The 27,500-nt window shown below is 40.6% G+C and overlaps 1 protein-coding gene and 1 pseudogene across 2 annotated transcripts in view; one reads left to right on the top strand and one right to left on the bottom strand.

The window, feature by feature from the left end:
• Positions 1–27,500, top strand: part of LOC106873980 (UDP-glucose:glycoprotein glucosyltransferase 1) — a 180,299-nt gene that overhangs the window by 121,210 nt on the left and 31,589 nt on the right. For both annotated transcript variants that reach the window (XM_089358448.1, XM_089358449.1), the window contains exons 39-40: positions 49–105; positions 1,218–1,449. In XM_089358448.1, coding sequence (XP_089214574.1) covers positions 49–105; positions 1,218–1,449 — 289 coding nt within the window. The remainder of the gene's footprint in view (positions 1–48; positions 106–1,217; positions 1,450–27,500) is intronic.
• On the bottom strand, positions 12,047–13,737 carry LOC149133458 (small subunit ribosomal RNA; annotated as a pseudogene).

The following is a 27,500-nucleotide window of genomic DNA, read 5'->3' as shown; positions in this document are numbered from 1 at the left end:
CATGTCAGAAATGAAAATGTCCTAAAACCTATCTATATACCATTTCAGATTCTGGAAATCAGGATATTGGGCAAGTCACTTAGGTGGCCGTAAATATCATATCAGGTAAAGTGTTTGAAATTTCTTGTCTTTTTTTTTTCCTTTTTCTTTTTAGTTCTTCATCATTCTTTCACATTAAAAGCCGGCCATCAAAATTCCATGTTAATTTATGCTCCAAACTCTAGATTAATGACAACAAAGTTACTTTACTAAATACTTCATTATTTTCAAAATTAATTGTTGAAACAAAGGTGAAGTGTTTCAACAGAAATATGGTAACGAAGCGGTTCACCAAGAAATAATTGTTGTTAGACTAAAGGCTCTAACTTGTGTAAACTTAAAATGTTAATTGTAACCATTCTGCTTGAGTGTGTTATTTCTGTTTGCTACAGGAAATTTGCAGTCCTGAGTTACAGCTCTTTTTTGCCAGTGGTACTCTCCATGCGGATTATTCACATAGAGCGTGTTTCATTCAGTGTCTTAAAATATCTATCCCACTCTTGTTTCCTTCACTTCTACTACTGTGGTGTAGTGCTACCCTTTATCATCAAGAGGCGGTACCATTTTCTTGTATGTAAACAGTTCTTTGTTTGCATAGACTTTTGGTCAGCAAGTCTGAAAATTGAAATAACAAGTGAATAAGTCAAGAAAATGAAATAGTTATGGGTTGGTGTACAGGAATCTCATTCGATAACCACATGACTGCATGGAGACACTAAAAGAATTGTATTAAAAGATGTGTTTACAACTTTGATCAGATCACATACTTTCTCATCAATGCCAAAGTTTCTAATGAGAAAAACACTCCCATAATCCTCGTAATCTAAAACCTTATATGCTTGCATCTATCCTCAAGTGTTTAAATTGCTTTCTCCTAGAGAAAAGGGAATTTGCTTGAAACACCAGTGGTATAGTGAGAGAGTGGCACCCAGGATAGCCCATGATCTCCCCCCAACATCGTCCCACCTCCCCAGCCTATAGAGCTTTATGCATCAGGTCCAAAAGTATTTCCCTTATAAAAGCGTCACTGGAGGGGACTGTCTCCTTCCCCTTCCACACTACTGTTTTCCACAGCATGTTTCTTGTTATGTTTATTTTCTTTTATTTCTCAAAGCTCATGAAACTTTTGTTTTATTATTATTGTTGTTATTGTTGTTCTTCTTCTTCTACCACCACAGTGCCCTCTATGTTGTTGATTTGAAAAAATTCCGTCGGATAGCAGCTGGAGATCGTTTGAGAGGCCAGTACCAAGGTTTGAGCCAAGATCCAAACAGCCTTGCCAATTTAGATCAAGATCTGCCTAATAACATGATCCACCAAGTGGCTATCAAATCGTTACCTCAGGAATGGCTCTGGTGTGAGACTTGGTGCAGTACAAAAGAATTGAAAAATGCAAAAACTATTGATTTGGTGAGTAATAACAGATTGTATGCTTTTCTTTTTTTTTTTTTTCAACACTTTATAATTTTTTTTCATCATGGACCCCTGGATATTACTCAAGTCCTAGGACATTGATTTTGTCTACATGGAAAGTATTTTACATAAAATATGCAAAGTAGGAGTGGCTGTGTGGTAAGTAGCTTGCTTACGAACCACATGGTTCCGGGTTCAGTCCTACTGCGTGGCACCTTGGGCAAGTGTTTTCAACTATAGCCTCGGGCCGACCAAAGCCTTGTGAGTGGATTTGGTAGATGGAAACTGAAAGAAGCCTGTCGTATATATGTATGTATGTATATATATATATATATATATATATATATATATATATATGTATGTGTGTGTGTATATGTTTGTGTGCCTGTGTTTGTCCCCCCAACATCGCTTGACAACTGATGCTGTTGTGTTTACATCCCCGTAACTTAGCGCTTTGGCAAAAGAGACCAATAGAATAAGTACTAGGCTTACAAAGTCCTGGGGTCGATTTGCTCGACTAAAGGCAGTGCTCCAGCATGGCCACAGTCAAATGACTGAAACAAGTAAAACGAGTAAAGAGTTACCATAAGTATGGTGTTTTGCAATTCACTTATTTTGGGACTGCCAGGAACTCAGTCTGGATTCTCTATTTTCTGAAGTACAAGCTGGTGGTAAGAAATTCTCAAGTGAGTCAATGTAACAGTGTTGACATTTCACTGTTTCCATGACAACCAATGTTATTTCTTCATGTTTGGAAGCTGAGTCAACGGAGAAGAGATACAGCTAAATAAAATCTCCAAGCAGTTTAAATGCCCAAGTCTCTAATATCCAACTGGTTAAAAAAATGTCAGCAGAATGGCACCCAGGAGTCATGACCTGAATGTGGCCTGCCCCCTTAGAATGAAAGAAGTCCAGGGCCAAAACATGAGCCTTTGGTGGGTTACTCCTTTGAAGACCTTCAGCTGAGAGTTTCTTACTACTTTGTAAGAATGTAGTGTCAGCTTTCAAACATCTTTACTATTTTATCAAATCCTGCTGCATTTTGAATAAGCTTTTGGTCCTCCCAAATCATTTTGATATAAAAATTGACCTACATTTTTGGGGTGTAAATACTGACCATGACATTTCGACCTGTATACCATAAAAAATGGTTTTGTTTTGTGCAAAGTGTTGATTCGAATGTTTTACAATATCAGCTGTTGCTTAGCTCCCAGTTAACCCTTTAGCATTTCAGTCAGCCATATTCAGCCCAAATATTCTATCTCTTTTACGGTTAATCTAGCCAGGTCCAAACTTCACATGCCAACCCTGTGATGTCATTCCGGAAATAATTGATCACATTATCAAAATCTCAGTTACCAAATAATGCACGATTAATTCAAAACAATGTGGATAAGTAAATATTGAATTTGACAAAATAACCTGAGTTAAACATTACATCTTTGACTATCATAATCTAAGATTACTTTATTTCGCCTGTCCTTCCTCTTCTTTTGAGGGAGATCTGACTGCTGTTTCTTGCAGGCTTAGCTTTATAGTGCCTCTTACATTTTCCGGCATTGGCATCGCTTATACTGCCAGAATTAACAAAGAGTTGCACTAATATTGTAATCTATCTTTATCTAACTTACTACTACTACTACTACTACTACTACTACTACTACTCCGTCACCCACCTCTTGACAAAGAAAGGAAAATTATATTCTTGCTTCATCAAAACCAGTTATTTTCATTTATGGTATGAACATTATTTTACCATTTGCCCTGTAGAATTTGGAATTTGAAAGAAAATAAATAAATTTTTTTTATTTTCATTATTTTTAAAGATATTTTGATGTAATTTTTGCTGCAAAGTACCTCAAGATAAATTAAAACAAAAGCTGCTAATTGTTAACTCTTTTTTTCCTCCTGTTTCTTTTAGTTTTTAGAATATTGCATATAGAGCTAATTACTTAATGAACTTAATCTATAATGGTATATAAAGAGAGAGAGAGAGAGAAAGAGAGGGAGATTAAAGAAAGAAAGAAATATAGAGTTTGTTTCGTTAAATTTTCTTGGTTCCTTCTCATTACCAACTTTGTATGTGTATGTGCACGTATATATATATATATATACACACACACACACACACACACACACACATACATACACACATGCATATATGTATATATACACACACACACACACACGCACACACTTACAGTCTATTGAATTTTTTGCTTTCTCAATTCTTATGTGGGTGTACATGTACACATATGCTCAGTGTGTCTAATCACTGAATAATGTATTGAAGTAATTTACATTCAAAATCCTGACTGACTTATGGGACACATCATGTATGTGTATGTGTGGATATGTAGTTATATATGTGCATGTGTATAAATATATATATATGTATGTGCGTGTGTATGAATATATATATGTATCTGTGTATGTGGATATATATAATACACACACACACAGATTTGCATAAATGCATGCACTAATATACCTTGTACAAAATTAAACATACATGTTCACATAGGTCTGTTTCACTTTGTTCTTCTGTAACTATTTACACACACGCACAGAAAAGTTACAGTAGAATGTCTTGAAGGGTGTTTTTAAAATTCATTTAATGTTTCAATTGTTTTTAGCTCAATGACTGTAATTGAAATGAAATAAAAGAATCGTCTAGTTTTGCCAAACGTAGAAATCTCAATTGCCAAGTGTACTTATTATCCTTTCAAGACTTCCATGCAATTTACCATTCTTCAGTTCTGTCTTCTATTAACAGTTGTCAAGCTTTTCTCCTGTCTACTTTTGAAGAAAGATCATGTTTTGGGTTTTTTTCTTTTTTTTAAATTTTAAAATTATTATTATTATTATTATTATTATTATTGTTATTATTATTATTATGTACCAAGCTGGCAAAATTGTTAGTGCACCAGGCAAAATGCTTAGCGGCTTTTTATCTATCTTGACATTCTGAGTCCAAATTCTGCTGAGGTCGGCTTTACCTTTCAATTATTTCAGAGTCTGTAAAATAGGCACCAGTAGACCACTGTAGTTGATATAATTGGCTTACCCACTCCCTTGAAATTGCCGGCCTTGTGCCAAAATTTGAAATCACCATCATCATCTATATAATTATCAACAGGGCGAGCTGGCAGAATTGTTAGCAAGCCGGGTGAAATGCTTTGTGTTATTTCAACTTCCATTATGTTCTGAGTTCAAATTCTGCTGAGGTCGACTTTGCCTTTCATCCTTTCAGGGTCAATAAGATAATTACCAGTTGAACACTGGGGTTGATGTAATCGACTCATCCCCTCCCCCAAAATTGCTGCCCTTGTGGCAAAATTTGAATGGATTGCACTTAAAGTTACCCTCCGAGACACAAGTCCAGGCAAGGTTGTTTATGGAAGGCCAGCAGTCGCCCATGCATACCAAACTCCAATCACCACATCGTTACATGTACATAGGGTAACGGGTAAAGAGCCCCTTCAGTCGTGAGTGGCCATGGGATAGCACTTAGAAAGTTATCCTCTGAGGCACAAGTCCAGACAAGGTTGTTTATGGAAGACCAACAGTCACCCATGCATGCCATTCTTCCCTCTCCGTGCCACTGATGTTATCCAAGGGGAAAGCAAAGGCCGATACAGCTTGGCAATTCATTTCTACAGATGAACACAGCTCGGTCTGGGAATCGAACTTACTACCTCATGATTGTAAGCCCGACACTCTGACCAGTGAGCCATGTACCTTCACTCGTCAAATGTATAGCTTATTTGTTCTCATTGTTTTGAATTAGACACGTATTATCTCGTAGCTTCGAGATTTTGATGGTGTGGTTAGTTATGATTCTTGATTAATTCAAAACCATGTGAATAAACAAGCATTACATTTGACTTTTTCCAAAGTATTCTGAACACTAAAGGGTTAAGATAGAAAGTCTGTATTATAAAAACAGGGGACAAACTCAAGTGGGTTGGTATTAAAAGGTTCCAATCAAAGGTTTTTAATGTGGGTGATGCCACCTTCCTTTAGGGGGCAGTGGGGTAACATAATTAACATACTAAATTTTACTTGTAGTAGTATTTATATTATACAGGATAAAACTAGTTATGATTATTAAAATAAAACGAGAAGACCCATCAAAACTGCAGTCATGGCAGATGCCAGTGTGTCACATAAATGGCACCATGCTAGTGGCATGTAAAGGCACCTTTCGAGTGTTGGGCCTCATGCTGGCAAGGACCGAGACCATTTGACCGTATGCCAGGTTTCAAGTGTTGGACCTCACGGAGGCAATGACAATGTCCATTTGGCATTATGCCATGCTTGAGAAGAAGACTCATCGAGCCAAGGAAAACTGCAGTTGTGGCAGATACTGGTGGCACGTAAAAGCACCCATTACACTCTCGAAGTGGTTGGCATTAGGAAGGGCATCTAGCCATAGAAAACCATGCCCAAAAGGGACTGGAGTCTGGTGCAGCCTTCTAGCTTACTAGCCCTGGTCAGACCATCCAACCCATGCCAGCATGGACAACGGATGTTAAATGATGATGATGATGATGATGATCTCATCAGGCATGGGGAAGTCATTAACTTGCAATGTATGAAATAAATTTAGGACTTTTGTCCTTTCACAGTTAAAAGTTTATAGAATCCATTTTCAGAATAAAATTTATAAATTATTATCCATGTTTAGTTAGTTTAGTTGTGACACCTCACATGGCTCGGTGGTTAGAGCGTCGATCTTACAACCGTGAGGTTGTGAGTTCGAATCCCGGACCAGGCTGCATGTTGTGTTCTTGAACAAGACACTTTATTTCTCGTTGCTCCAATCCACTCAGCTGTAGAAATGAGTTGCGACATCACTGGTGCCAAGCTGTACCGGCCTCTGTCTTTCCCTTCGATAACATCAGTGGCATGGAGAGGAGAGGCCGGTATGCATGGGCGACTGCTGGTCTTTCATAAACAACCTTGTCCGGACTTGTGCCTTGGAGGGTAATTTTCTAGGTGCAATCCCATGGTCATTCGTGACCGAAGGGGGTCAAAAAAAAAAAGACACCTCACTTACCACTTTGGTGGGTGCTAGGCATAACAACTACTTAAAAGGAGGTAGGCGGGGGCTACAAAAGGAAAAAGGTCAAGCACCCTGGGTTAAATAAATACTCCAGGATTAAAGGTAATTTAGCTGCTATTTCATGCAGGTCAAGCTACCATATAGAGACTGTCATTAACTCAGTATTTCTGTCATAGTATGGTGTTCCTACTGAAATTATTATCTTCAGTGCATTCTTTTCACTTGTGATAGCCTTCTCTCTCTCTCTCTCTCTCTTTCTCTTTCTCTCTCTCTCTTTCTCTTTTTCTTTCTTTCTTTTCTTTATTCATTCTTTCTTGAAATATTCTTTATAATGAATGTTTTATCCTGCACAAAATGGCAGAGAACCTCTCAGAGCTAACAAACAGCATTTTTACTCTGAAAATTCAATGAATTTCTGTCTGTAGTCAGATCTTCTATTAAGACTTCATTTGACTATCTTTAGATTACCATTCTTCATTTTGTAAATGGCAGGTAAGGAATATCTTTTTTAAGATTAATAACAAAAAAAAAAAAAAGGCCTATCGCTGTGTATTAGACAAAAGGTATTCTCTTCATACTCGTACCCCCTCCCCGTCTCCACCAATTGATACTATTTTTTTTCTTCTTTTCCTTCGTACATTTTGTCTTTTTTTCTTTCTTTTATTTTTTTTTCATATTTCTAAATTAAAGCTATCATTAAGACCTATTCAGTTTCACATTATATTAAAAATTACTTGAGGCCATACATATTTTAACAGAAACAGCACCAGAGAAGAAGAAAATAAAAAAATAAAAAAAACGATAATACTAATAATAATAATAATAATAATAATAATAATAATAATAATAATGAAAATTTCACCTTTTTATCAAAGCAATATTTCAAATGATTAATGTTCTGTGAGATATATATCTTGTAGTGAAAAAGAAAAGGGAAAAAAACCACATGCATATACATACACATATATATGTGTGTGTATATGATCTGGTGTGTATTTCTTTATAATTTCATCCCTACTTAAGGAATATGCTGTTGCCCTTAAGTTATCGCTACATCATGTTCCTCCTGCTATATCCTTAAAAGTTTAAAACTCTGTTAAGAAAAAAAAAAGATATATAATAAATAATAATCCTAAAAGACAAACGAAATCAATTACTCACTATTTAGCAATGAATGTGCTGGGTTTTTTAAAAAAATTTCTCTGTAATTGTTGGTCTTCAAATTCATCAAATTTAAATTCTTAATATTCTATTTACATTGGCTGGACACCTCTTTCTCTCTGTCCCTTATTCCGCTTCTATAGTTATTTTTTGCCAAGCCTTCTCTGACCATGTTGCTCTTGAAATTATGCTGCATACACACACACACACGCACGCACGCGCACACATACACACACACACACACACACACACACACACACACACACACACACACACACACACACACAGATGTGTTGGGGGTGTTTTTAAAAATTACCTTTCATCCTTTCAGGGTCAATGAATTAAGTACCAGTGAAACACTGGGGCTGATGAAATCGACTTACCCCTTCCCCAAAATTTCAGCCCTTGTACCTTTAGTAGAAAGGATTATCATTATTTTTAAAATTATTTATTTATTTATTCTATCATTTCATTATATGTAATCCCCCCTCGCTCTATGTCTCTTTTGTATTGTCCCCCTTGTCCTTTCCCTGGTGGCAAATAAATGAAATCATTATTATTATTATTATTATTATTATTATTGTTAAGGCAGCAAGCTAGCAGAATCATTAACGCACCAGGCAAAATGCTTATGGCAGTTTGTTCGTTTTTATGTTTTGAGTTCAAATTCTACCGAGGTCAATCTGTTTGACTAAGACCCTTCCAGATGCCGCTCCAGCCTGACTGCAGCCCAGTGGCTGATGTAAATAACAGATACAATATATATCCTCTCTCTCTCTCTCTCTCTCTCTCTCTCTCTCACACACACACACGCACACGCACACACACACACACACACATTTGCTTCTGTGTGTATGTGTGATTGTATCTGTTTGCATATGTGTGTGAGTGTACTTCATGTATGGAAATGAAGCATTGACTATTTGAAATGTCTATTTGCAATGATTTTTATCAAATATCAATAGCCAAAACTACAGAAATGAAATTCAGTATTGATATTTAAAAATTTAATGAGTTTACTTTCTTTACTTCTTAATGTTAATTACCAATTAGCTTCTTGGTTTATTCGCTTAATTGCAATGAATATGAATAAATTTGAAATGAATATTTTCTTAGCAATTTATTAAACCTTGGTTTTTAAGGTGAAAAAAAAAAGAAATTAGGGTAAAATTCCACTAAATTCTATCAAAATAGATTAATTTGCAACATAGTTTATATATATCCTTAATCTCTTAACTAATTGAAAGCCATACTACTTCTTGAGAATCATGCCACATACTCATATATATTTGTTTACACTTGCCTCAATAGGTCTTCGCAAGCAAGCAAAGTTCATTGTCCAGTGAAGGAGGGGTACTCATAAGTGGGTTGGTTACACCCCATGTTCAGATGTGCTTTTAACATTCCACTGGCACGAGTGCCAATCAGGCAGTACTGTCATCGGCCACGTCAGCAATTTCGATTTTGATTTCCCTTGCCTCAGTGTCTTCACAAGCAAGGTTTATTGTCCAATAAATGAGGGGTATTCATAAATGGGCTGGTTACACCCACTGGCATAGGCCTTGAGCTATGGTCTCACTTGGCTTGTTGGGTCTTCTCAAGCACAGCATATCTCCAAAGGTCCTGGTCACTAGTCATTGCCTCAGTAAGGCCCAATGTTCGAAGGTCATGCTTCACCACCTCATCCCAGGTTTTCCTGGGTCTACCTCTCCCACAGGTTCCCTCAACTGCTAGGGTGTGACACTACTGACTTGGTCCCCTAGGTAACGGAAGCTATCGACTACTTCTAGTTTTTCTCTCTGAAATGTGACAGAAGCTGTTCTCTGTACATCTTCAGTGTTTATAGCACCTGAACATTTGCCACATACAAAAACTATATTCCCAGTTAGCCTCCCTTTGATATTGCTGCACCTCTTATGTGTCCATAGCTTACATTGGGTACATCTTATAGAGTTTCTACCTACACCTTTTCTACAGATTGCACAGGGCCATCTACCTGAAGGGATTTGTGGTTTGTCTGTCTTCCTACTTATTAGGACTTTGGTTTCAGCTAGGTTGACTCTAAGGCCCTTCGATTCTAATCCTTGCTTCCACACCTGAAACTTTTCCTCCAGTTCTGAGAGTGACTTAGCAATTAGAGCAAGGTCATCAGGATAGAGTAGCTCCCAGAGGCATCCCGTCTTGAATTCCAAATGTGTATGTGTGTGTGTGTGTATATATATATAGTACATACATACATAAAAATATATATATATATATATATATATATATATATATATATACTTACATACAGTGTACATTTAAACACCTAAGTTCCACAATCACTGTTAGGGATAAAATTTTGAAATTTTATCCTTAATAATGGTTGTGGAACTTAGCTATTCTTTCTAGCATGAGGGAATCCTATGATGGATACCTCTGGCGTGTTTAAATGTACACTGTATTTATGAGTAATATATAGTCATTGGACTAAATTTTTACACGCTAGGCCACTGGAAGTAGAACTTTCTAATATTTCTATTCCCCTTCGATATTATTAATTATACATACATACATACATCTATATATACATACATATATATATATATATATATATATATATATATATATATATATATATACACACACACACACATATATATATATATACATATATATATATATATACATACATATATATAGATATGTATGTATGTATATATATATGTATATACATACATGTTTGTTTGTGTTTGTGTATATATATATATATATGGTTGGCATCAAGAAATTTGTCTAACCATAGAAAATCTCCTTCAACAAGTTTCATTTTGCACATGTCAGCTTGGAAGAACAGATGTAAAAAATTTATATATATATATCCACAAATATATATATGTGTTTGTGCGTGTGTACTTGTTCATCTGTATATGCATTTATCTGTGTTCACATCCATGTATACATGTATATTTATATAACATTTATACATGTGTGTATGTGTGTGCATATATGTATGTTATGTTTGTGTGTAGATATATATATATGTGAATATTTGTGTGTAATGTGTGTGTGTCTATGCCTGTACATATGTATAAATATGTTTGTGTGTAGATATATATACATAAATATTTGTATGTGTGTGTGTGTATGTGTGTGCATATATGTATGTTATGTTTGTGTGTAGATATATATATATATGTGAATATTTGTGTGCAGTGTGTGTGTGTCTATGCCTGTACATATGTATAAATATGTTTGTGTGTAGATATATATACATAAATATTTGTGTGTGTGTGTGTGTCAGAGGTAGTAAGAATATTTACGAAATCTGATTAGTTTCCCCATATGTGATCAGTTTACAAATTAGCATCTAAATTACGTTCGCCATCGAACTCAACCTTCCATATTCTCATCTATCTACCTCTTCTAAAACGTGTCCTCTCCTTCTCCGAAACGGTCAGGTCAACTTCTTAATCACCTTTGCTAATTGAAAATATTTTTAAACGATGCTACACATATATATAGATAAAAACCACAAATAAATTCTTTATATTACCTGTTTTTCTTTCGAAATAACTTCTTGGGTGAAAATATGCAATTTGCATGCTTTAAATTATTCTGATCACTGCCAAAACTAATGACCTTCTCCTCATCTTAATTCCTGCTAATTGCCCCCATCTCGGATACGGCTATGGTTTTCTAATTGAGCAACACATTCTTCATTGCAAATGGATATTTTAATACTTTTAGTTTTTGTTCTTTTATTAGTGTTATCGTTTTATAATTATGGTTAAGATGACGAACCTGCAGAATCATTAGCATGCTTAGAGGAATTTTGTTTGTCTTTTATGCTTTGAGAGCAAATTCTGTCAAAATTGATTTGGTCTTTCATCCTCTTGGTTTGATGAAATCAGTACCAGTTGACCACTAGGGTCAATGTAATCGACTAGCCCTGCCTCTCCTAAAAAACAAAACTTTCTAGCCTTATACCTATAGTAGAAAGGACCATTATTAGGTGGTACCATGGCCAATGAGGTAAATCCGAGTTATTGCTAGTTGAAAATTATTATTATTATTATTGTTATTATTATTATTATTATTATTATTATTATTATAGACGTCACACAGTATACAATATTGTGAGGTTGTTGATTGAAGATATTGTGTCTACCAGGGGTTTGTTCTGTTTGTCACGTCACAACAAGGACCTTAGACAATTATTATTATTATTATTATTATTATTATTATTATTATTATTATTATTATTGAGATGGCAAGCTGGCAGATTCATTAGCACGACAGGTGAAATGCTTAGCCGTATTTCGTCTGCCGCTTTGTTCTGAGTTCAAATTCCCCCGAGGTCGACTTTACTTTCCGTCTTTTTGGGGTTGATTAAATAAGTACCAGTTATTCACTGGTGTCAATGTAATCGACTTAATCCCTTCTCCCAAGCTGCCCTTGTGGTAAAAATTTGAAATAATCATCATCATCATCGTTTAACGTCCGCTTTCCATGCTAGCATGGGTTGGACGATTTGACTGAGGACTGTTCCTGAAAATGGACTTTCGCTCTTGATCGAGGAAAACGTACTTGCCACACGCCGTCGCTGCAGTGCGTCTTGCGACGATCCAAGAATTTCACCTCTAACGTCGCAATACGAGTGGCCCCGATCGCTCCCTTCAATCATTGCCTCGTCGTGAACGGAGACCGACGGATAAGGCGCAGACGAGGCCATTTTCCATCATTCCATGCTTTTTGTATGCAAGCCGGCGGGGCTCGCTCTGAGCACTCTAATTTTTTCACAGTGAACGTACCGGCCGCCTCGGACACTCGGCGAAGAGTACCCTCGGAGGAACCGTGCGGGCCGAAACGACCGGCAGGTGGACGCGCTACCGAAACGCGTGCGAGCGGCGACGCTCGCCCCCGTTTGTTTCCCCCGAACACCGCGAACCGCCGCCACAGGCGGAGGCGGCAGCAGCAACAGCGGTGACTGCGACGCCGGTGAAGGCGAAGCCGAACGATCGCGTGCTGATGCCGATCGACCGGACGGGGGACGGTAGCGGAGGCGGGAGACGGGCTGCCGGAGAGACCATCGCAGCGATGATGCGCGCAGAGCTCTGCGGCCCGACCGCGCACGCACCGGCGAATAGGGCCGGGAGTGCGAACGGACGACCGAAGCGGACGCGCGCGAGGCATGCCCGCGACGGCACCGTCGCCTCGAACGTGCTGGGACACGTTTTCGAGTCCCGAATTCCGACTACGAGCTTTTCTAACGCAACGATTTTAATATACTCTACCGGAGCTGGAATTACCGCGGCTGCTGGCACCAGACTTGCCCTCCGGTCGATCCTCGTTAACGGATTTGAAGTGTACTCATTCCGATCGCGGGGCCTCGACAGAGTCCCGCGTCGTTATTTTTCGTCACTACCTCCCCGTGCCGGGAGTGGGTAATTTGCGCCCCTGCTGCCTTCCTCGGATGTGGTAGCCGTTTCGCATGCTCCCTCTCCGGAATCGAACCCTGATTCCCCGTTACCCGTTGCCACCACGGTCGGCACTTACCGGGCCGTCGACAGTTGATAGGGTGGACTCGCGGGGGACCCGTCGCGCGAAGGCTAGTCGATACTAGCCCGTGCGATCGTACTGACAGTTATCCAGAGTCACCAAAATCGTCAGTCTCAGTCTAATATTTGCGCCGCGACCAATGCGGAAGGCCGACCGTATCGTCGCTACCGGCGGGAACTGGCGAGCAGCCCCGGACCCGGCCGAGCGGTCGCCGGCAACGACCGGCGGCTGGGACGACGCCGAGCGCGCGGAGGCGCAGCGGTGGCGACCGCTGCCGGAAGCCGTTTTTCGGCCTGACACCCTGGTGCGACCTGCAATCGCGGCTTCGGTTGCATGTATTAGCTCTAGAATTGCCACAGTTATCCACTCTCCTCGCAGTGAGGATTACGGTCCCGAGGATTAGGTCCGGTTCCTGAGCCATTCGTGGTTTCACCATTCGTTTACGGCATGAACTTACACTTGCATGGCTTAAGCTTTGAGACAAGCATATGACTACTGGCAGGATCAACCAGGTGTCGTCGTCGTCGCTGTAGTAGCGTCACCGTCGCGTCGGTCAGTGGAAGGCGGGAGAGCGGTCGAGGCGGAAGTCCCGCTGCTGCTGCTATCGTCGCCACCGCGCGGAGAGCAGATGTGAGCGAGGAGGAGACTGAAAAATCGCGGCCGCGGCCGCCGATTCGGGGGGCTGTGGAAGGACGGGCGCCGGTGCGGGTTGAAGAAGCGAGGCGGTTTCCGGCTGCTGCGCGAGACACGGAGAAGACGGACGGGTCGGACAAGAAGGACGACGCGCCGCCGAAGTGCAGCGGGTCGGCGGGGACAGCTGTTTTTCCCTTCTTACGCTACGACAGTCGCCTCCGCCGACGAGGACGACGACTCCCACCGAGCGCGCGCGGGCGAGCGAGCGAGTGATCGCTCCGAAACAATTGCGACAGCACGGGCTGCGGTAAACGAGAAGCGTGTATGCGATGACGTAAACGGCGTTGTCGGCCGCCGAACGCGCCAAAGCAACGACGATGCCGGGATGGGCGAGCGCGAGGAGATTGCGGGCACCACCGCCGCGACACCCAGAGTTAAAGCCACGGTTGTTGTTCCGTCCCGGTCTAGCGGGACGAACACACGGCACCGCTCTCTCTCGTTGACGTCGCGTCGCCTGTGGCGGATCGGGAAGCGACAACTAGCCCGCCCGCCGCGCCGGCGGCGACGCGACACGAGGTCAGCGGCGTAACCTGACCGGGTCCTCGAAGACGACGTTGACGAGGCCGCGGGTCGGCGAGGAGGAGGAGGAGGAGACGAAAAATAAACGTGCGCAAACGGAGATGAGAAACCCGGCGGCGGCGGAGGAAGACCAGAACGAGAGCATGAACAGAAAGACTGCTGCAACTGCCGGCAGCGAGCGAATCTGATGCGGCGCGAGGCGTGGAACGACGGCGACAGCATGGGCGAGGGAGCTCACTACGAGGCGGGCGGGTGGTCGGCGGAAGAATCGTGGACCCGCCGGCCGTGAAGAATCGATCGCGCGGTGGGTTAAGCGGGTCCGACCGTCAGCAGAAAGGAGAGGCGAGGACATCCCTTCCGGTCGGAGAGCTCGGCGTAGCGACGGCGCGGGCGAGGAAGTGGATACCGATCGGTCGATGGTGACAGCACGAACAGGCGGGCGGGCGGGCGAGCGAGTGAGCGAGTGAATCTGATGCGGCGAGGGGCGCGGAACGACGGCTTCAGCGAGGGCGAGGGAGCTCACTACGAGGCGAGCGGGTGGTCGGCGGAAGAATCGTGGACCCGCCGGCCGTGTAGAATCGATCGCGCGGTGGGTTAAACGGGTCCGACCGTCAGCAGAAAGGAGAGGCGAGGACATCCCTTCCGGTCGGAGAGTTCGGTGTAGCGACGGTGCGTGCGAGGAAGAGGATACCGATCGGTCGATGGCGACAGCACGAACAGGCGGGCGGGCAGCTGTCGGCGGGCGAGCGAGCGTATCTGACGCAGCACGGGGTGCGTAACGACGGCGTCAGCGAGGGCGAGGGAGCTCACTACGAGATGTGCGGGTGGTCGGCGGAAGAATCGTGGACCCACCGGCCGTGAAGAATCGATCGCGCGGCGGGTTAAGCGGGTCCGACCGTCAGCAGAAAGGAGAGGCAAGGACATCCCTTCCAGTCGGAGAGCTCGGCGTAGCGACGGCGCCGGCGAGGAAGAGGATACCGATCGGTCGATGGCTACAGCACGAACAGGCGGGCGGGCGGGCGAGCGAGTGAGCGAGCGTAACTGACGCGGCGAGGGGCGCGGAACGACGGCTTTAGCGAGGGCCAGGGAGCTCACTACGAGGTGGGCGGGTGGTCGGCGGAAGAATCCTGGACACGCCGGCCGTGAAGAATCAATCGCGCTGCGGGTTAAGCGGGTTCCAACCGTCAGCAGAAAGGAGAGGCGAGGACATCCCTTCCGGTCGGAGAGCTCGGCATAGCGACGGTGCGGGCGAGGAAGAGGATACCGATCGGTCGGTGGCAACAGCACGAACAGGCGGGCGGCTGTCGGCGGGCGAGCGAATCTGACGCGCTGCGGGGCTCGGAACGGCGGTGTCAGCGAGGGCGAGGGAGCTCACTACGAGGCGGGCGGGTGGTCGGCGGAAGAATCGTGGACCCGCCGGCCATGTAGAATCGATCGTGCGGCGGGTTAAGCAGGTCCGACCGTCAGCAGAAAGGAGAGGCGAGGACATCCCTTCCGGTCGGAGAGCTCGGCGTAGCGACGGTGCGGGCGAGGAAGAGGATACTGATCGATCGATGGCGACAGCACGAACAGGTGGGCGGGCGGCTGTCGGCGGGCGAGCGAGCGTATCTGACCCAGCGTGGAGTTCGGAACGACGGCGTCAGCGAGGGCGAGGGAGCTCACTACGAGGCGTGCGGGTGGTTGGCGGAAGAATCGTGGACCCGCCGGCCATGAAGAATCGATCGCGCGGTGGGTTAAGCGGGTCCGACCGTCAGCAGAAAGGAGAGGCGAGGACATCCCTTCCGGTCGGAGAGCTCGGCGTAGCGAAGGCGCGGGCGAGGAAGTTAAATTAAGCCTCAGGCTCCACTCCTGGTGGTGCCCCCGCGGACGTTGACGGCCTCGATCTACTCTCGAACTTGGAACGGGCGAAACGGGCCGCTCCTGTCCCGAACGGAGGTGGCCGTTTGCGAATTGTTCGAATTTATTTTGCGCGATTCTTGAGACGAATGCACGGTGCCAAGTGGGCCACTTTTGGTAAGCAGAACTGGTGATGTGGGATGAACCGAACGTCCAGCTAAGGTGCCCTACGCTTCGCCCATTAGATCCCCGAAAGGGTGTCGGTCGATATAGACAGCAGGACGGTGGCCACGGAAGTCGGAATCCGCTCAGGAGTGTGTAACAACTTACCTGCCGAATCGACCGGCCCTGAAAATGGATGGCGCTGGAGTGAGCGGCCGATGCCGGACCGGCCGGGCGACAGGTTGCGCGATCGCCGGCGAGGCGACTTTCCGATGCCCGGTCGAGTAGGAGGGTGCCGCGGCGTGCATGGAAGACGCGGGCGCGAGCCCGGGTGAAGCTGACCGCTGGTGCAGATCTCGGTGGTAGTAGCAAATATTCGAACGAGACCTTCGAAGATCGAAGTGGAGAAGGGTTCCGTGCCAACGGCGGTCGAGCACGGGTCAGTCGGTCCTAAGAAGCGGGCGAAAGCTTCCACGAAAGGCGCTGGATCCGTCACGAAAGCGATAGTAGCAAATATAGCAGCAGCAGTTGTAGCCGGCCTCGCATCGAAAGGGAATCGGGTTAATATTCCCAAACCCGAACTCAGAGAGTGCCCGATCAAATTCCGCTGAGGTCGACTTTGCCTTGCATTCTTTCAGGGTTGATAAATTAAATACCAGTTGTGTGCCGGGGTTAATGTAATCGACTGCCGCCCCCTCCCCCAAAATTTCAGGCCTTGTGCCTAGACTAGAAAGGATTATTATTATTAAGGTGGCGAGCTGGCAAAATCATTAGCACGCCAGGTGAAATGCTTAGAGGTATGGGATCAAAGAAATAAGTACCAGTCAACCACTGGTGTCGATGTAACCAACTAACCCCCATCACCGCAAATTTCTCTCCTTGTGCCTATAGTAGAAAGGATTATTATTTTCCAATTTTTTTTTTGCTTAAGGCAGTAAGCTGTGAGAATCGTTAGTGCATCGGGCAAAACGATTTGTGACATTTCGTCTGTCTTTTCATTCTGAGTTCTCATAGGGTCGATGAAAATAAGTATCAGTCATGCACTGGGGTTGATGTAATCGACTTGGCTCCTCTCCCCCAAAATTTCAGGCCTTGTGCCTATAGTGTGAAAGATTATTGTAGTGTGCTGGTGCAATCGTTAGTGCATCAGACAGAATGCTCAGTGGCGTTTTTCTTGTCTCTTTACATTCTGAGATCAAATTCCGCGAAGATCAACTTTGCCTTTTGGACTTAATAAAATAAGCAGCACGTGAGCACTGCAGTTGATGTAATCAGCTCCGGTCCTCAAAATTGGTGGCCTTGTGCCAAAACAGGAAATCATTAAAGGCCATGAGTTGGCAGAGTCCTAGGCCCCACATTCTGAGTTCAAATTCTGCTGAGGTCAACTTTGCTTCCATCAAATAAATACCAATTGAGCCCAAGAGTTGATGTAAGCTACTAGAAATAAATGCTAATTGAGCCCAGGGGTTGACCTTAAGCTACTAGAAATAAATACCAATTGAGCCCAGGGGTTGATGTAAGCTACTAGTCTTCTCCCTTCTCCCCCAAAATTTCAGTTCATGTGCCTATAGTAGAAAGGCATGACAGTTCATCTGTCTTTACGTTCTGAGTTCAAGTGCCACTGGGGGGGGGGGGGGGGTCAACTGTTTTTCACCCTATTGGGGGTGGATGAAAATAAAAATGTACCTGTTGTATCCTGGGATTGATGTAATCAACTAGCCTCCTTTCTTGAACTTGCTGGCCTTGTGCCAAAATTTGAACCATCATCATCATTATTATTGGTAAGGCAGCGAGCTGTCAAAATCATTAGTATGCTGAGCAGAATGCTTAGCGGCATTTCATGTCTTTACATTCTGAGTTCAAATGCAGCTGAGGTTAACTTTACCTTTCTTCCTTCCGGGGTTACTTATATAAGTAGCAGCCAAATTTCAGGCCTTCTGCCTTTAGTAGAAAGGATTATTATTATTATTATGATTATTAAATTATTTCTTTTTTCATAATTGTTAATGGTAGCCTTTAATTGAAACAAAATGTTCTGTAAGCTTAATGGAAAACAAAATAATGACTCCTCAAACAATGCATAAATTTGTCCGAGATTATTGTGCCTTGTGTGTGTGTGTTTGTGTTTGTGTTGGAGCTAAGATTAAACCACAAAATATTAAGATGTAGGATCGAAATTGAGAGATAACTTTTTTTGGGCGGGGGTGGCTGAGAGCAGAGCTGACCTCGATGGGTAGGTGATGTGTGTTATGTGGTGAGGTGATATGAGGTTATGTTTTTGGTAAGATTGGAGTCTGTAGGGGAGGGTGTTTGACATAAAATTCTTTAAAAATTCCTTATGGTGTTTTTTTTTTTTTTTTTTTTTTTTGTGACTGCTTAATAAATTATGCTTGTTGCAGTTAATGACAGCAGCTAATTTGGTTTTCATGACCATAGGAGCCGTCTAATTCTTATTGGAAATTCCAATAAATTTAGTCGCTGCCAGTGTTGGAGTGGGGAGGGTGTTTACATAGATATAAATATGTATATTATATGTAAATATATGACTGACTGATCAATCTGTGTATTTGGCGAGGCATTAGTGCTCATCTGTAATGCATATATATTTGTTGCAGTGTGTGTGTTTGCACTTGTATGTTTATGTATAACCATGTATGTATATATGTGTGTGTATGCATGCATGTATATGTGTGTGTGTATATATATATATATATATATATATATATATATATATTTATATATATATTCATATATATACACACACATATACACACACTTGTTCATGCACACACACACACACACACACACATACATATTTACATACATGGTTATACATAAACACACAAGAGTCACACAAATACAAACACACACACTGCAACAAAAATGTATGTATATATGAATATATATATATATATATATATATATAAGTATATTTCAAAAATTTAACATAAACACAACCAACAGAAAATTCTAGCTGATTCCTCATCAGTCAACATCCAAAAGGTTCTTACAATTTCGCACCATTAACATTATATATACATATACATATATATATGGAGTGGCTATGTGGTAAGTAGCTTGCTTACCAACCACATGGTTCTGGGTTCAGTCCCATTGCATGGCACCTTGGGCAAGTATCTTCTGCTATAGCTTCTGGCCAATCAAAGCTTTGTAAGTGGATTTGGTAAATGGAAACTGAAAGAAGCCTGTCGTATATATATATATATATATATATGTATGTATGTATTTGTGTGTCTGTGGTTGTACCCCCACATCGCATGTTGGTGTGTTTATGTCCCCGTAAGTTAGCAGTCTATCGTTTATCTGTCTCTCTGTCTATATCTATCTATCTCTCTATCTCTCTGTCTATCTATCTCTCTGTCTATCTCTCTGTCTATCTCTCTATCTATCTATCTCTATCTATCTATCTATCTATCTATCTATCTATCTCTCTGTCTATCTCTCTATCTATCATTTATCTGTCTCTCTGTCTATATCTATCTATCTATCTATCTATCTATCTATCTATCTATCTATCTATCTCTATCTATCTGTCTCTCTGTCTATATCTATCAATCTATCTACCTAAATACTTATCTATCCATCCTTCTACCTTCACTCCCTGTTTCTCTCTCTCTCTTGTTTCTTACATTATCCCGTTATTACCAACACAGATTCATGGTGGTGGTGGCAGCATCACTACTAATAACATTATGGTTGGTGATGTGACCCTCATCATTTCCTCGTGGTTTAGTGATACCATTGTTCTGGTGATGATGGTGGTGGCAGTGATGCCTATAGTATATTGCAGTATTTAGTACTGCTGGTGTTGCTTGTTGCTGAGTGTACAAAGTAGCTGGGTGAAGAGTGATGATGTGGATGATGCTGGTGATAATGACTGCCGTGGTGATGGAGACATAAACAAGTTTAGGTGGTAGTGTTATTGGGAGGTGGTGCTGTTAATGATATTGGTGATAGTGATGGTGGTAGTATCGGTGGTGGTGCTGGCGGTAGTGTTATTGGTACTGGTAGTAACAACAGTGTTGGTGGTGGTGGTGGTGGTGGTGGTGGTGGTGGTGGTAATGCTGTTTTGGTGATAATAGTGTTCTTATTGATGGTGATGGTCACAGCAATGTCTGTGGTGGTGGTGGTCCTGGTGGTCATGGTGATGGTGTCTAAGTTATTTGCAATAGCAGGTGAGGGGTTGGCGGTTGTGATAGCAGTGTTGTTTTTGGTGCTAATGACAGCACAGCTATTTGTAGTGGCGGTGGTAGTACTGTGGTGGTAGTGGTAGCGTTGCTAGTGGCAGTGGCGGTGATGGCTGATAGTGTTGTGATTGTTAGTAGTGGGGGTCATGGTGATGATGATGATGACAAGGATATTCATGGTAGGAGTGGTGGTAGTGGTGGTGGTGGTGCTGATAGTGTTTTTACTGATGGTGTTGGTGGCAGTGTTGCTGCCAGTAGTTGTGGTGGTCATGGTGATAGTCTTATTTACGGTGGTGGTGGCGTTGCTGTTTGCAGTTATTCTTAAAGAGTGAGATGAAAGGTTAGAAGTTAAGCGAAAAATAATTTTTCTCTCTCATTTATGTTTGTTTATTCTTGTCTTCCTTATAAATTATTGTTGTTGTTGTTGTTCTTCTTCTTCTTGTAGCTGTTGTTTAAAAAAAAAATAGTGTCCTTAAAAATTAGTTGAAGCTGGGAAAGAATAAAAATTTATCTGAAAAGTAAAATAAATATGGAAAGAAATAAATACCTAGAAGGATCAATTGTGATGAAAAAAATAAAAAGGAATACTTCAGTAACTCTTCAACCTTTATCATTACACCCACCACCACCACCACCCCAACCACCACCACCACAACCAACACCACCCCAACCACCACCACCACCACCACAGTAATAACTGTTGTAGCAACAACAACAGCTGCAACAAAAAAACATATTCTGCAATAATGAATATAGTTATTAGTTTCCCAAAGTATGTCTCTGTGTGTACATATGTATGTATGTATGCATGTGTATATATATATATATACAGACACACACACGCATATGTATGTATATAATATATATATATATATATATATATATATATATATATATATATATACATACATATGCGTGTTTGTGTGTGTGTATATATATATATATATATACATATGAAGGTGCATGGCTCAGTGGTTAGAGCATCGAACTTACAACCATGAGGTTGTGAGTTCGAATCCTGGACCTTGGCTTTTGAATTGCACTATGATTCTATTAACAGTAGCAAGAGGAATTTGAAGATTTTCGGCAATTTTTCGCTGGCTAAGACCAGCCCCAGATTGCCCAACAATACGACCTCTTTGAAAATCTGACAGTTCTGCTGAATTTTTTGTACGTGGCATGGTTACTCTTCGCAAATGTTTAATATAATGGCACCTGGAATGAAAAAGAATAATTACATTGTAAATTCAACACTGCTGAAAGTTACACGACTCTGATAATAACAAGCCATGACTATGATTTCACTTTGTCTATCTATTACCAATTTAAAAAAAGAAGTTCTTTTTAAGATCCTAACCACTTTTCATATTTTGAAGCCTGAAAAACATATTACCACTTAGACTTCCTTTCCAAATAACATTCAAACTTGCTTTTTTTTTTTTTTTGTATTTCCTCTTAAATATATATTTATATTTCATTCAGCTGAACTGATCTCTTTTAAGATAGATTTTATTGTAATTGTTATTATTTATATTATTATTATTATCATCATCATCCATTATTTTTTTTTAAAGTTTTCCTTTTTCTAACCTTTCAGTATTCTAGGGTACATAGACCACTTTAGTGTTTAATTTTTCAAAAGCCTTTCTCTTTATCATCCTCTTTTCTCTTTTTTTTTTATTCGTTTGTATATGTATGTGTCTTTGTGATTTTGTTTTTCATTGTCTGATTTGTTTGTTTCATTCAGTATTGTAAAGATTATTATCATTGTTTTATTTATTTAGTTTTAGTATTTTTTAGTATTATTTTTTAGTAAACCCTTAGTGGTTGATAGACATTGTTGTTGTCCACTTGTGACAGTGTTTCACCAAACTTGACTTTTAACAACAAAACCATCTTTATAAATAACAGCAATAATAATAATAATAATAATAATAATAATAATAATAATAATAATAATAATGAATAATAATAACAATAATGATGTATTTTCTGAGATTGTAGCCATTCAAGTTTTTTTTTTTTTTTTTGTTCTGGTCGAGTTGAAGGAACATTCTTTTGCAAGGTTTTGCTGTTGAAGCTTTTACCAACCCTCAGAAAAGTGTTTGTTCTTGTTTGTTCCTCAGTCTTTTCTATAAAGGAAAAACAAAATTAAAAATAATATTGGCTAAGTAGTCTGAAGATGTACTGATCACTTGTACTTTTTGTCATATATTTAGTTCTGTGAGCATTTCTTTCTCTTTTCTGTGCATTTGTGTGTGTTTGTGTCCAAAATTTGGTGGCCATGTGGCAAAATTTAAAATTAATACTATTAGTGTTAAGTGAAGGTGCATGGCTCAGTGGTTAGAGCGTTGAGCTTATGATCGTGAGGTTGTGAGTTTGAATCCTGGACTGGGCTGAGTGTTGTGTTCTTGAGCAAGACACTTTATTTCATGTTGTTCCCGTTCACTCATCTGTAGAAATGAGTTGCGATGTCACAGGTGCCAAGCTGTATCAGCCTTTGCCTTTCCGTTGGATAACATCAGTGGCATGGAGAGGGAAGACTGGCATGCATGGATGACTGCTGGTCTTCCATAAACAACCTTGCTCGGACGTGTGCCTCGGAGAGTAACTTTGTAGGCCGAAGGGGGTCTCAGCAATGTTAAGGTCGTGAAATGGCAGAGGTATTAGTGACATTTTATCTGTCCTTACATTCTGAGTTCAATTTCCGCCGAGGTCAGCTTTGCTTTTCATCCTTTCAGGGTTGATAAATTAAATACCAGTGAAACACTTGGGTCAATGTAATCGACCATAACCCTCCCCCAAATTTCAGGCCTTGTGCCTACAGTAGAAAGCATTATTATTATAAAGTGCAAGTCAAATTCTGGGGCCAATAATATTGACTAACCCCACCTCCTCTCCCCTCCCAATTGTTACCCTTGTGCTTAAAGTAGAAGCCATCTTCATCTCTTCGGGGTTTTATATTTTGGATTCAAACCCCACTGGAGTCAACTTTGCCTCTTATCTTTTTGAGCATGATAAAATACCAGTAAAATATTAGGCTCAGTGGAATTGACTGTAGTCCAATGATTGAAATAAGTGAAAGATAAAAGAAGATAAGTGATTGAATGATGTAGTTCTGGATATGTATCTAGGGTACAGGTGGGATGGCTATGGTTGAATTGCATTTGATCAGAGTTCAGCTTTGTCAGGGGGTTAATCTGGGGCTGAGAAACAAATCATAATTCAGTAAAAACCATGCTTATACCATACTGTGATATGTATGAATCTATTAGTAATTTCCGATTTTTACCAATTTTTGAGAGTTCCAGGGATTAAACAGATTGAAAGACATGTGTTTTTTACCGTAGATGGATAGGTAAGGAAGGAAGGAAGTCGTTGCTATCTTCAAGAAGAATTTATTTTTTAACTTTTTTTTCTGTTTTCCCTTTTTTTTAATGCATTCCTTGTAAATTTCCCTTAATGACATGCATGATATGTCCCTAGGCCCAGTGTTGGGTTTTAGTTTTAGTCGGTTGATGTTCAAAGACATGAAAGGCTTTGTGATATGTGTGTATATGTATGTATATATGTATATATAACATCAATATATATCATTATTTACTAATTGCAAATATAATATTCCATATTTACAGTCGATATATATGTATGTGTATATAAATGTATATACATATATGTATGTATATATTTGTATGTGTGTGTATATATATATATATATACACATACACACAACCACTGACTCCTCAGGATAATCTTTACTTCAAGAAAAAGAAAAAATATTTACTTATATTTTGCCGTAAATTGATTAGATCCAATTAATAATAATCTTTTAAGAAAAAAAAAATCACGTGTTTTGCCAGGGAAGTAGTTTCGGTCTGTTTGTTCTTTATGTTGTCACCATTAATAGCGACGCCTTTTATCGCTGGTTTATCCCAACACATTCTAACATTCTAAATGTCGATGATGCTTGACTTTTTTTTAAACTTGTGTGTGTCTGTATATATGTATATATATATGTGTGTGTGTGTGTGTAAATTCATGTAGAGTGTCATGAACACACACACACACACACACACACACATATGACAGTCTGCATGTTTTTAAATGGTAATTATATGAAGGCCCTAGCATAGGTGTGTAGTAAGAAGTTTGCTTCCCAACCGCATGGTTCCAGGTTCAGACCCACTGCGTGGCACCTTGTGCAGGTCTCTTCTAGTACAGCCACAGGCTGACCAAAGCCTTGTGAGTGGATTTGGTCGACGGAAACTGAAAGAAGCCCGTCCTATATATGTATATATATATATATTTATATATATATATATATGTGCGTTTGTATGTTTGTCCCCCCCCCCCAACATCGCTTGACAACCGACGCTGGTGTATTTACTTCCCCGTAAGTTAGCAGTTCGGCAAAAGAGACCAATAGAATAAGTACTAGGCTTACAAAGAATAAGTGCAGGAGTTGATTTGCTTGACTAAAAGCGGTGCTCCAGCATGGCCACAGTCAAATGACTGAAACAAATTAAAGTGTAAAAGAGTGAAGTAAGAAAAAGAAGAGATATTTTTGAGAGCAAAAATTATAATATCCAACAAAAACCCATTTGAGTCGAAGTGAAATATGATTTATAGAATATACAGATACCCATGTGAAAGATCTTACAAATTACTATTCAAGCTTTTCTTTCTACCCTTGTGTTTTATTTTCCATTTTATTTTAAATTTCTTTAATATTATTATTATTACTGTTGTTGTTTATCCGGAAATATATATATCAACTATCAACTCACTTCACGGGACATGCAATGTTCCGGTTTGTTCGAAATTTGATGACAGAAGATTTTCATTATTTTAATTTTTTTTTTTTTTTTAAATTTTTTTTTAAATATTTCTTCATATTTCATATTTGTAACAAATATTTCCTTCCAATCTGCAAAAGTTTGTTAAAAGGGGGAGAAAAAACACAAAAAAATAACCATCATCATCACATTTATTCATCAATAATCTTTGCAGAGAAACTAACTACCAAACTCATAATTACCCACCTTACTGAAACTCTTTTTTTTTTTTTTTTTTTTGCATCTTCTTTCATTAACTTCATCCTTCCTCATCTTCTTTCTTTTGCTTCTTCCTTTCCTTCAGCATCTTCAGTTTCATCTTGTTTTTGATCCGAATTCTCAGTTTTGTTTTGCTTTTGTTTTTTTCATTTTCATCTTCTCTTTTCAATCAGTTATTTCCTTTCCGTTCGATCATCCTCATCTTGCCTCTTTCAATCATTTTCTTCATCTTTATAATTATAAGTCTCTCCCTATCTTTCTCACTCACATACTCCCCCCCCCCTCACCAGAATTCTTATCTGTTTTGTTTTTTTTTAGTATTTATTCACACACCCCCACCTCCACCACACACTAACACACAGACGTATACAATCGTTCTCTCTCTTTCTCTCTGTTGAAGTTCTATTGTTGATGTTGTGAGCATCAATTCCCTCCCTACCTGTCTGAAATTGTAAACTTTGTGTTGGTTGTTTCATATTACAAGAAGTAAACTCATCGATGCTATTGATTCAGGTACCATAATATATGGTTCTGTGGTGCTGTAAAAACAGAAGAGAAAATGAAGTTAGTTTTGGAATGGAAATGATATGGTTGGGAATGGTAAATTAGCTACAGGATAATCTGTTGGAGTTTCTAAGACTTATATACCACGAGGGGAGTAGTTGCAGTTTCCTCCTCATCCTTCTTCTTCTTCTTCTTCTTCTTCTTCTTCTTCTTCTTCTTCTTCTTCTTCTTCTTCTTCTTCTTCTTCTTCTTCTTCTTCTTCTTCTTCTTCTTCTTCTTTTTCTTCTTCTTTTTCTTCTTCTTTTTCTTCTTTTCTTCTTCTTTTTCTTCTTCTTCTTCTTCTTCTTCTTCTTCTTCTTCTTTTTCTTCTTCGTCTTCTTCTCCTTCTCCTTCTCCTCCGTCTTTTCCTTCCATCCCCGTAACTTAACAGTTTGGCAAAAGACACTGATAGAATAAGTACTAGGCTTACAAAGAATAAGTCCTGGGGGTCAATTTGTTCGCCTAAAGGCAGTGCTCCAACATGGCCACAGTCAAAATGACTGAAATGAATAAAAGAAATACATTTTACCTCATAGTAACCTGTGTCACTTGTTATGTGTTTATAAATATACTTTTTTGTTGTGTAGCCTCTTTTTGTCTTGGACCAAAGGTGGTTCTGGCTTGACCATTTGATCTCATTGTCCAGCATTGTCTGTCTCAGATGATATCTGATGTATTTATCCAGTTCTTTCTTTTAAGATTGTGAGTTCTAATTTAAGGCTTTGATATTCAGATTACTCTATCACAGGTAATGCTTATTTATTCTTACTGTTTGAATTTATTCTATATTGTCTTGTAGCTTTGAGATTTTGATGATGTGATTGTATATTTTTAAAATGATATTGTATGGTAGGTGTCAAGTCAAGAAAATGCTATTGAAGTACTACATCTTATTTCTTTATTGCCCACAAGGGGCTAAACATAGAGGGGACAGACAAGGAGAGACAAAGGGATTAAGTCGATTACATCGACCCCAGTGCGTAACTGGTACTTAATTTATCGACCCCGAAAGGATGAAAGGCAAAGTCGACCTCGGCGGAATTTGAACTCAGAACGTAGCGGCAGATGAAATACTGCTAAGCATTTCGCCCGGCGTGCTAATGTTTCTGCCAGCTCGCCGCCTTCAGTGAAGTACTACATCTGGTTGGTGCTGACGTATGGATGTGAGTCTTGGCCGATAAGCAAGGTCTTGGAGAAGAGACTAAAAGCTGCAGAAATGTGGTTTTATAGAAAAATGCTTAGAATCTCTTGGGTACAGAGGAT

This window comes from Octopus bimaculoides, chromosome 10 (genome assembly GCF_046866305.1).
Source record: "Octopus bimaculoides isolate indiv1 chromosome 10, ASM4686630v1, whole genome shotgun sequence".
NCBI lineage: Eukaryota > Metazoa > Mollusca > Cephalopoda > Octopoda > Octopodidae > Octopus > Octopus bimaculoides.
The sequence above is the reverse complement of the archived record's forward strand: the minus strand, read 5'-3'. Positions and strand labels throughout refer to the sequence as shown.